We start from the raw sequence: 10,424 nt of genomic DNA on the forward strand, positions 1-10,424 counted from the left end.
ACCGACCCGAAGAGAAGAACACGTTCACAGACGAGTTTCATCTACGTGACGTTTTTATCACAGCAGGAGCCGCTCACGCTAACTTATACAGCGCTCAGTGGCGTGACACCAGATGTTTCCATGGCAACTATAAACATGGCGGCTCAGTCATGGCGGCAGACACCCCTACCATTATATCCAGTAAATGACAGATTTCTCTGACTTTGATCACTATTGGAAATGTTGGAGGTATTTATATTTATATATATTCAGAACAGTTTGAATGAATTGAGATATTTTGGTGTGAACATCCACATGTTGTAACTTTAATGGGATTTACACCTGAATGTTGAGTGGATTTTATTTATATATTTCATTCCCGTCCTCTAAGCTGTGGAAATGTTTCTCCTGTTTTTCTCAAACCGATTTGCTTCTGTTCAAAATCCTCAAAATGAGGTCACGAGTGGAAACAGCCAATCAGATCAATGGATCTGTGTGCAGAGTGTGGATCTAAACGTGTCCTCCGTGTGCTCGACCACTCTGCATTAATCCATCTTTAACTCTGTATGTCTGATGCTTCATGGGTTTGAAGGGGGGGGGGGGGGGGAGGGGGTGCACTGTACACTGAGCGTCCACACAAACACTAACACTCGTGCACGCGCACACACACCGCGCATCCAGGTCCCACATCCTGGTACTTTTCAGCGTTGTCAAGGCAGCCAGTGAGCTCGGCAGGCAGGCGGAAAGTAGCTGCAGTGTCCTGGCAGACAAATCCGTCCTAAAAACGTCCCCACAAAGTGTCCCGGAAAGTTCAGTGTCTCAGGAAGGTAACGGTGCATGTTTATTCTTCCGCATGTTTCCGAGCGCGCGGCTTTGCGGGGATCCTGTGCGGGGATCCTGTGCGGGGTTTGTTGGTTTCTCTGTAGCCTCAGACAGTCCGTGTGGACAGAAGGAGGAAGAGCTTGTCCATTGTGCGGCGCAGAGACAGAGACACAACGCGCTCGGATCGACACCAGCTCCATTTTCTCCCCTGTCGTCCTCGCGTAGTGATCCATCACACGGACGGAATAAAGAATAAAAATGGCTCTGGAGTCGACAGATGTAATGAGTGATAGAAAGGGACATGTTTAAAGGGACAGTGTCTCTCTGCTTCCTTCCTGCTTCCTGCAGCTTTGGAGCCTTCAAACCAGCGAACATGTCGCGGAAATGTTCAAATATTCCCCATTTAGGCACGCGGAGGGTTTTTAGTTTGAATCCAAATGGAGCTTTAAGGTTTGTCACATGGAGACTGTGTGTGTGTGTGTGTGTGTGTGTGAGGAGATGGGCGGTTAGAGCATGCATTGTCTTCATTTGCTTTTGAATCCGTTGAAACAGGCGGAAGTGGAAACACCGACGTGCTGTTTTTATTGTTTTTATTGTGTTCGTGTTGAGAAAGTGAAGGACAGCTCATGTTGTCACAGGACAAGTGTCAGGAATGTGAATAATGTTTCCCATGAATCCAAACACGTTTATTATTTAAGGAGGAGAGTTCAGCTCTGTCCCGTTGATGAAGGCAGAACATTGAAAGATGAAAAGTCGAAATGTACGGTGGCCGTGAAGGCAACATGCTTAAATATTTGATGAAAGAGTATTTCATTTCACTGAAGAAGCTGGAGTCCTGCTGGCTGTGTTGTTGTCAGAGCTGTGTTTACATGGCTCCTCCCCTTGTGTATAAAAGCTGTTTGAGTCAAGAAGAAGAACATACTGACTGATAGATCATTCTGTGTCAGTTTACATGAAGCTAGCAGCTAACTAAAGAGGGCTAATATTAGCATGCTAACAGAACAAGGCAGCACACAGGTTATTGAAGCTACGAGCTAACTAAAGAGGGCTAACATTAGCATGCTAACAGAACAAGGCAGCACACAGGTTATTGAAGCTGCCAGCTAACTAAAGAGGGCTAACATTAGCATGCTAACAGAACAAGGCAGCACACAGGTTATTGAAGTTACGAGCTCACTAAAGAGCGCTAACATTAGCATGCTAACACAAGCTACGAGCTAAGGACAATTTTGTCCGCAACTTGCTCAAAACTCTTCATGTGAACTTGAGTGGAGGGAGGACTCATCAGTTCACCTGATGACATCACACACTGACCTGTGTTACCGTTCACCTGATGACATCACACACTGACCTGTGTTACCGTTCACCTGATGACATCACACATTGACCTTTGTTACCGTTCACCTGATGACATCACACATTGACCTTTGTTACCGTTCACCTGATGACATCACACATTGACCTTTGTTACCGTTCACCTGATGACATCACACATTGACCTTTGTTACCGTTCACCTGATGACATCACACATTGACCTTTGTTACCGTTCACCTGATGACATCACACATTGACCTTTGTTACCGTTCACCTGATGACATCACACATTGACCTTTGTTATCTAACCACTTCCTGTTTCTGGGCTTTCACTTCCTGTCCTTTAACCTTCACTCTACAGGAAGGGGCTTACTGTATTTCAAAATAAAAGGTTTCCATGCATGATTTATTGCGCTCAGCTGTCCATTGTGAGCGGAAAGGCGAAATGTTGAGAATAAAATCCAAAAGAGACGGGAGCAGATTCAACACGTCGACAGTAAAGTGGAATCGTTGAGATGAAATCAGTAACGTCAGCGTGTCGAGGTAGAAATGTCCAAACGAAGGTGTGAATGTCATGATTGAGATAGAAAAGTGTGCGGCTGTGGCTCAGTGGTCGAGTCGCTCCATGTCTGAACGTCACGCAGGCTGCCTTCCAGGTTTACGGCAGGTTTGAAATGGTTGGGAGTCTTGCGTGTGTTTGTGTGTTTGAAGACGCCACTAAGATCTACTTCCTGTGTTCCAGGACGCCGGCCTTCTGATGTGATGTCTGACAGATCTGGCTGCTGCTCATCAACACGAAATCTACGACTGCGCTGTCACGGTGGCGGGCGACGCCATGTGAGCTAGAAGCAGGGAGGACGGAGAGAGATGACGAGGGAAGAGAACAGCAGAACTGTCGGATGAGAACTGATGGGCTGTCCGAGCTGGAGACAGCATGCCAACTGCAAAAGGTAAAGGTGGTGCAGCGTCCCACCGGTACCGGCCCGCCGCCGAGTACGATAATGCCACGCTCGCCCAGAAGAGAGAATACTGGAGGACCAAGAAACGAGAGCAGAGGGCTCGACTGTCCGAGAGCAGAGGAGACAAAGTCGTAGGTCCGAACGTCTCCGGCTCCTTCGCTGCTTTTTCTTCTCCGCTGCTGAGTCGGGATGAGTCCGGCGACACGGCCGAGGAAGGTTCAGTCAGAGCCAGCGAGCGCCAAAAGGAGAAGTGGCTGCAGACGATGGAGCTCAACAAGGTGCTGCCTCAGGTGCCAGCTTCATATTCAGTGAGAGCCGCTGGGATCAAAGCCGCTACCTCAGCTCTGAACGCCGCCCCGCGTCCGAACGCCCCCTCCTCAGTGCCTCCACCCGCAGCGAGCAGAATCGCCAACGGCAGCTCCGCTAAAACACCTCCGCCATGTGCGTCTATGCAGGGAGCGTTCAGCCCCAAATCTCCAGCCAAGGCACAACCCCGCATGCAGCCCAAACTCTCCCCCTGCAGTGCGACTGCAGGTCGGACTTTCACCCCTCACAGAGGAGCGCCGAGTGCCTTGGCCCCCGCGCAGAGGCCCAGAGCGGTTTGCATCTCCAAACTGACCTCCACTGAGTCCGAGGAGGAGAGAGCGGCCAAACGCAGAGAGCACTGGCGGATTAAGAAGCGAGAGCAGAGAGCCAAGATGGCCGCTCAGTTAGCTAAGAGCAGAGAGAGGATACAGGAGACGAGCTCACCGAGGCATGCTGGGAGAACAGGACAGGTTGGAGGCGCGGCTCTCGCTTGTGTTTCCTCTCGAACGTTCTCCAGAAGAGTCGGACAGAATCCGTGTCACGCTCGGGTCACTGCTTCTTTTACGCCTGCAAAAAGTGTAGCCGCGCTTAACCTGCACGTCGACCACTTAACAGTCCATCATCCACCCGGGAGCGTGACGGGGAACGCTCCTGAAGTCGTCTCTGCGAGGAAGGCCGGAGAGACGCAGAGAAAGCTTCCTCTGTGTGTCTCTGTGTCCCGAGGCGTGGCTCGATGTAAAACACCTCGACAGAGATTCATCGACGCACAAAAGACTTTCATGAATCAAAGAAACATCAGGTGTAAATCGCCGATGTTTGCCTCCTTCTTTGGTGCAAGAAACATCCCGAAGATAGATCCCAACGACACACCTGAGCAGATCATCGCCAAGCGGCGGGAGAACTGGCGCATTAAGAAGCGCGAGCAGCGAGCGAAGCTGTCGATGGAGACGAGGAGTCGTCTGAAGGAGAGGGACTGCGTCACGCGCAGAGTCAAACGCTATCAGAAGATCCTGGAGGAGATGAGGAGGGCGAGAGCGCAATCAGCAGGAAGTATGGTCAGCCACGCCTCGGAGACCATCGGCGGCTTCATCAAAGAGGACGGGACGGTGAGCATCAGCATCCCGACCAATCACGGCTCAGCAGAAGTACACAAACACAGCCCTCCCATCTCCACTCCTCACATCCACCCAGATAACCAACGCGGAGTCGTGGCTCCGCCGCACCTCCGCCCCGCTCAGGTGAACGTGTCCTTTCCTCTCGCTGGACTCGACAAACCTCCGAGACTTCCATCGATCAGGCCGAGAGCTGAAAGCACCGGCGCTCCTCCCCTCGCCGCCGGCCAGCTCAAACTCACTCTGCCTCAAACCCCTGAGAGCGCGTCCTCCGGAGGGTCGGCCGCCGCGTCCAGTCTCGGTGGATGTGTTATGAAAATGGCAGTTTCAAGCAGTGTGGCGTCGCCGTCGTCTTCCTGTCCCGAGCCGGAGCTGAGCGAGGAGGAGAGGATGGCCAAGAAGAGGGAGTACTGGAGGATCAAGAAACGGGAGCAGCGAGCAGCTCGGGCGGCCCGGCTGAAGCAGGGACTGCTCCAAGCCCGGGCCCTCCAGAGGAGGAAGATCCAGAGGCAGGTGAGCCCGCTCCCAGCACCGAGCGCCCAGCCTCCCCATCCTGTGAGTGGGATCAAACAGGAGGCAGCCGTTGACCTAGATTCCCCAGCAGAACAAGCCATCTGTCCAGACCCCAAACCCCCGGCCCCTCCATCGCCCCCCCAGCAGGAGTCCGACCCAGCTACCACGCTGCTCGCCGTGGCCTCCATGAAGAAACTTCTGGAGGAATCCTTGAGCTCGGTGTCGGAGTGTAAGAGCGTGCAGGCTGATGTGAAGATGGAGGACGAGGCTTCGGATCCAGAGACCAAGCCCGGGCTGATGCAGCTCTTCTTTGAGGAGGCTCAGGCGGCTCCGCTCGCTGCTGATCTGACTCTTGAGATTAAAAGCTGGCAGGCGGATTCTGACGCCTCGGTACAAGCAGGTTCCCCAAGTCTCCCCCTCAAGAACTCCCCTCAAACAAGCAGGACACCTTCGCCACTTCCTGTCTCCAGTCCAACCTGCGAGACCTCGACACAAACCTTTTCAAACGTCATCGTGAAGTCCTCCACGGACGCCTCCGAGGGGCCGTCCTCTCCTCGCAGGACTCCAAGGATCTGCACCAGGAAGACTGAAAGCACTTCAGCAGAGCCGCCGAGGCTGCACCACCTTCCTTTAGCTCCGAGCCGAGCCGAGCCGAGCGGGAGCAACGAGGCGCCGTCGCCACAGAAGCCTGGCTGCGTGGTGACGGTGCACGGCGGCCTGAGCAGCCTGCAGAGGAAGAGGGAGTACTGGAAGCTGATGAAGAGGCAGCAGAGGGCTCGCTTAAAGGCCAGGCAGAGGGACTCGAACCTTCGCTCTTCTCACAGGAACACGCAGGTAAGCGAACACGCGTGTCGCTGTGCTGAGTTTGGCGTGGGACACACGGAGACGGGCCTCCTCCGAGTCCTGAGCACGTCTCTCTTATTAATCACATGTTTTTGTTTGTCCTTGCAGGCGTCAAGCGTGAAAGGTGTCAGTCCTCCAGTTAACCCCGCCCCTCAGTCCAGACCTCCCACGGCCTCTGTGACCTCTGTGACCTCTGTGACCTCTGTGACCTGCATCCCCACAGTCCTGGTGGTGAGCCCTGCAGCGCCCCCTGCTGAACGCCCCCCTGGCACGCTGCAGGTCAAAGTGCCCGTTCACAGAGCGTCCTGCTCTGAGCAGAGACCCCTCGGACCCTCGCAGGCCGGCTCGGACTCTGAGGATCAGAGACCCAGCGCCACTCGCTCAGGAAAGTGGATTTGTAGAAGCACAGATGTGGACTCGCCTCCTCCTCTCCCGACCCTCAAGCCCCCAGAAAACCCGCTCACCAGTATCAACCTGCACCCCATCGAACCCCCTCCTCAGACCCTGAGCCCCACCCTGAGCCCCACCCTGAGCCCCACCCTGAGCCCCATAAAACCCCCAAGTGCTCACCACCAGACCCCCACACACATGATCCACAAGCTGAGCCCGATCAGCACCATGGTCCCTCCGAAGCGCGTCCCCGGGGAGTCTGAGGAGGACTTCCTGAGGAGGAAGAGGGAGTACTGGAGGATCAAGAAGAAGGAGCAGAGAGCCAGGAAGGCCATCAGGGAGAAGGGAGTCCCATCAAGGGGGTGCTCGAAAACCTGGAGACCCATCCTACCTGCACACGAGCTGCACACACAGGTGAGAGGTGCCCACGGCGCAGCTCCGCATAGAGGCCCACGGCGCAGCTCCGCATAGAGGCCCACGGCGCAGCACCGCATAAAGGCCCACGGCGCAGCTCCGCATAGAGGCCCACGGCGCAGCTCCGCATAGAGGCCCACGGCGCAGCACCGCATAGAGGCCCACGGCGCAGCACCGCATAGAGGCCCACGGCGCAGCTCCGCATAGAGGCCCACCGCGCAGCTCCGCATAGAGGCCCACAGCGCAGCTCCGCATAGAGGCCCACAGCGCAGCTCCGTATAGAGGCCTACAGCGCAGCTATGCATAGAGGCCCACGGCGCAGCTCCGCATAGAGGCCCACAGCGCAGCTCCGCATAGAGGCCCACAGCGCAGCTCCGTATAGAGGCCTACAGCGCAGCTATGCATAGAGGCTCACAGCGCAGCTCCGCATAGAGGCCTACAGCGCAGCTATGCATAGAGGCCCACAGCGCAGCTCCGTATAGAGGCCTACAGCGCAGCTATGCATAGAGGCCCACAGCGCAGCTCCGTATAGAGGCCCACAGCGCAGCTCCGTATAGAGGCCCAGCTGACACATGACAGCCTGGAGGACTTAGAGACGGATAGTTACAGGAAACTAAAATGAGAATTAATCACAGATCAAACAAAACAAAGAGCTTCAAACACGCTCCGTGACTTTAGAGGTTAAACACGCAACGTGTAAAAACAAACTGCTGAGTCATGTTAACCACCAAAATATCAAACCAGACAGGAAGTCATGGAGCGGTGGAGAGCAGCTGATGGTCAGTCTGCACTGCGTGACTGACCGTCGTGGCGTGTGGCGTGCTGCTGGCGGTCTGATCCGGATCCTAAAGATGACAGCCAGCTTCTCTTTTAGCTAACGCTCCGAGCGCTCGAGTTAAAACATCGTTCAACGTTTCAGAGAGGCGCCGTTGACCTCGCCGCCGCTCTTTTCTCAACGTCTGATATTCTTCGTAGATTTGTCTCCTCGTCCTCCTCGCTCCGTGTCGGATCAGGAAATATACAACGTGCAGTGAGAAGTCACGCAGCAGCGGCCGTTGTCATGGAGACATGAGCGCGGCGCCGCGTGGAGGCGGGGCCGCAGACGTAGCTTAACGCTATTGTGTTTGTGTCTCCTGAAGGACTCGGGTCCGTGGGTGAACTCGCCGGAGGAGTCGGAACATCTGATGAGGTCAGAGGTCACTTTGAAACGAGTCGCTCTCCGTCCCGTTGATTTAACGCGACAATGACTGAATCTGTTCTCTCTCTCTCTGCGACAGCCAATCAGACGACGGCGACCCTCCTTCCTTTTCCTACCCGAGCTACACGGCGCCGCTGGAAGGTGAGTGGCGCTCCGCCTCGTGTTTCCATGTTCAGTGTCGTCCGTGTTGAAAAGCTTCTGTTTCCTCTTCAGACGAGTCGGAGCTCGCCTTCCTGGACTTCGAGGGCGGCGGTGCGGAGGACGGCCCGGTCCCGGACGGCGTGTGGAGGAACAGGTACCTGATGGACTTCGACCCTCTGAACCAGCTGCTGGTGTGCATGGTGTGTGGGGAGCAGCAGTACTCTCAGAGCCTGGAGGGGGTGCGGGCCCACATCGAGGACGCCCACCCCGACACCCTGAACCTGGAGCCCGGCGAGCACCACAGGATCCTGGAGGCCTGGGACGAGCAGGTGTCCCGGCGAGAGCGCTTCTTCACCAGCCAGCTGCAGAGGAACAGCGAGACAGGTACACATGGTGGGGGGGCGGGGCGGGGCGTGGCGTGTAGAGAGACCCCTCTGACAGACGTGAGACCATCGACACGCAGCACTCACAAACTCACTTTACACATCTGATTCATCCTGCAGAGACGTAAAGAGACTGAAGACCACCACCCAGGAGGACCCCCCCAGACCACCACCCAGGAGGACCCCCCCCCCCAGACCGCCACCCAGGAGGACCCCCCCCCCCAGACCACCAACCAGGAGGACCCCCCCCCCCAGACCACCACCCAGGACCACCCCCCCCCCCCCCAGACCACCACCCAGGAGGACCCCCCCCCGACCACGATCCAGGAGGACCCCCCCCCCCCCCCCCCCCCGTCTTATTTATACTTCATATTTATTTCCAGGAGGCTCGTAGATGGGAGATGAACAAGAAGCTGCTTCACGTGGTTAGCGTGGACTTCACTGAGGACGGGGCGTCTCCCCAGGGTTGCCGTGGTAACTGACCCCACAGCGTGGACAATAGAAGTCCAGACTGAACGGTGAACAGAAGAGTTCCAACACAAGCAGAGGTCTCGTTCATCAACAGTGTCAAAGCACAAAAACGTCTTCTTAACCAGCAGGCTCGAACAGACCACGCCCCCAACACACCACGCCATGTCATCTCCACCTGCCGCCGCGCTCAGGTCCACGCCGTGACAGCGACGATCACGTGTGTGTGTGTGTTTAATGAGCGAGCGTGCAGACTTCAGGCTCAGGTGAACTTAAAGAGACCCCCTTTAAGGTCTAACACCCGGATCAGTCCGACCCTGAAGACTTCCACTCACTCTGTTTTTGTACAAACTTTTCCCGCTCTGCCGGCGTGTTGCGTTCAGGGCCTCGACTGTTGTGGACTTTTCTATGTCCTGAATCTTTGCATGTTTTTCTGCGTGCTTCTGATTCTGCAGCAAACAAACAAACAAACAAACAAACAAACAAACAAACAAACAAAGCGTGAAAGCTTCCGGACATCACATCCTTTTTGTACGTGTTTCTTACAGCGACCTCCCGCACTGTAAATACTGAAGTGGTTCTGAGATGCCAAATGTTTCCTTTGTGCTGATCATCAGTTTATTTATTATTTATTGATGTGTGCTGTTTCCTCACGTGTAGATAGATCCGTGTCTTCTTCCGTGGCGCTCCGAAGGAAGACTTCCTGCATGAGACGTAGAGAGCGGGCGAGCCGTCGTGCATCAGAAAGCCTTGAATGCATTCCTGTGATTCTTTGATTTGTTTGAAGACGATGCTGAAATGTTGTTTGAGCACAAAGCTGCCTGCAGCTGTTTCACCTCTCAGAATGTATCAACATGTTTACTGGGTAAAGGGAATGTTTTGGCTGCCTTTCAGTAATAAAACTTTTCTACCTTTGAGACGAGTCTGAAGGATTCACTGCTGACAGTCACAGATATTCATCCAATGATCAGTCAGTATGTTCTTTATGACTCAAACAGCTTTTATACACAAGGGGAGGAGCCATGTAAACACAGCTCTGACAACAACACAGCCAGCAGGACTCCAGCTTCTCCCTCACTGGAGACAGTCAGGACTCACACACACACACACACATTCACACACACACACACACACACACTCTGATGTGGAACATGTCACACACTCACTCTCACACACACACTCACATTCACACACACACTCTCTGATGTGGAACATGTCGCACACTCTCACACACACACTCTCTCTCCCTCTCTCACACACACTCCCTCTCTCACACACACACACTCTCTCACACACACTCTCTCTCCCTCTCTCACACACACTCCCTCTCTCACACACACACACACTCTCTCACACACACTCTCTCTCACACACACACTCTCTCTCACACACACTCTCTCTCTCACACACACTCTCTCTCTCTCTCTCACACACACTCTCTCTCTCTCTCTCACACACACACTCTCTCTCTCTCACTCGCACACACACTCTCTCTCTCTCTCTCGCACACACTCTCTCTCTCTCTCTCACACACACTCTTTCACACACACTCTCTCTCTCTCTCACACACACACACACATT

At 54.5% G+C, this 10,424-nt stretch overlaps 1 protein-coding gene across 1 annotated transcript; it reads left to right on the top strand.

Annotated features, from left to right (window-relative positions):
* Nucleotides 1-676: 676 nt before the first annotated feature.
* Nucleotides 677-8,503, top strand: LOC306841697 (uncharacterized protein; the record flags this gene model as incomplete). Its single annotated transcript, XM_079371652.1, has 7 exons — nt 677-806; nt 2,859-5,840; nt 5,958-6,653; nt 7,793-7,842; nt 7,931-7,992; nt 8,065-8,376; nt 8,496-8,503. The coding sequence occupies exons 2-7, from the start codon at nt 3,051-3,053 to the stop codon at nt 8,501-8,503; spliced, it is 3,918 nt and encodes a 1,305-aa protein (XP_079227778.1). The 5' UTR covers nt 677-806; nt 2,859-3,050.
* Nucleotides 8,504-10,424: the final 1,921 nt, after the last annotated feature.

Source organism: Symphodus melops (genome assembly GCF_947650265.1).
Source record: "Symphodus melops genome assembly, chromosome: 20".
Taxonomy (NCBI): Eukaryota; Metazoa; Chordata; class Actinopteri; order Labriformes; family Labridae; genus Symphodus; species Symphodus melops.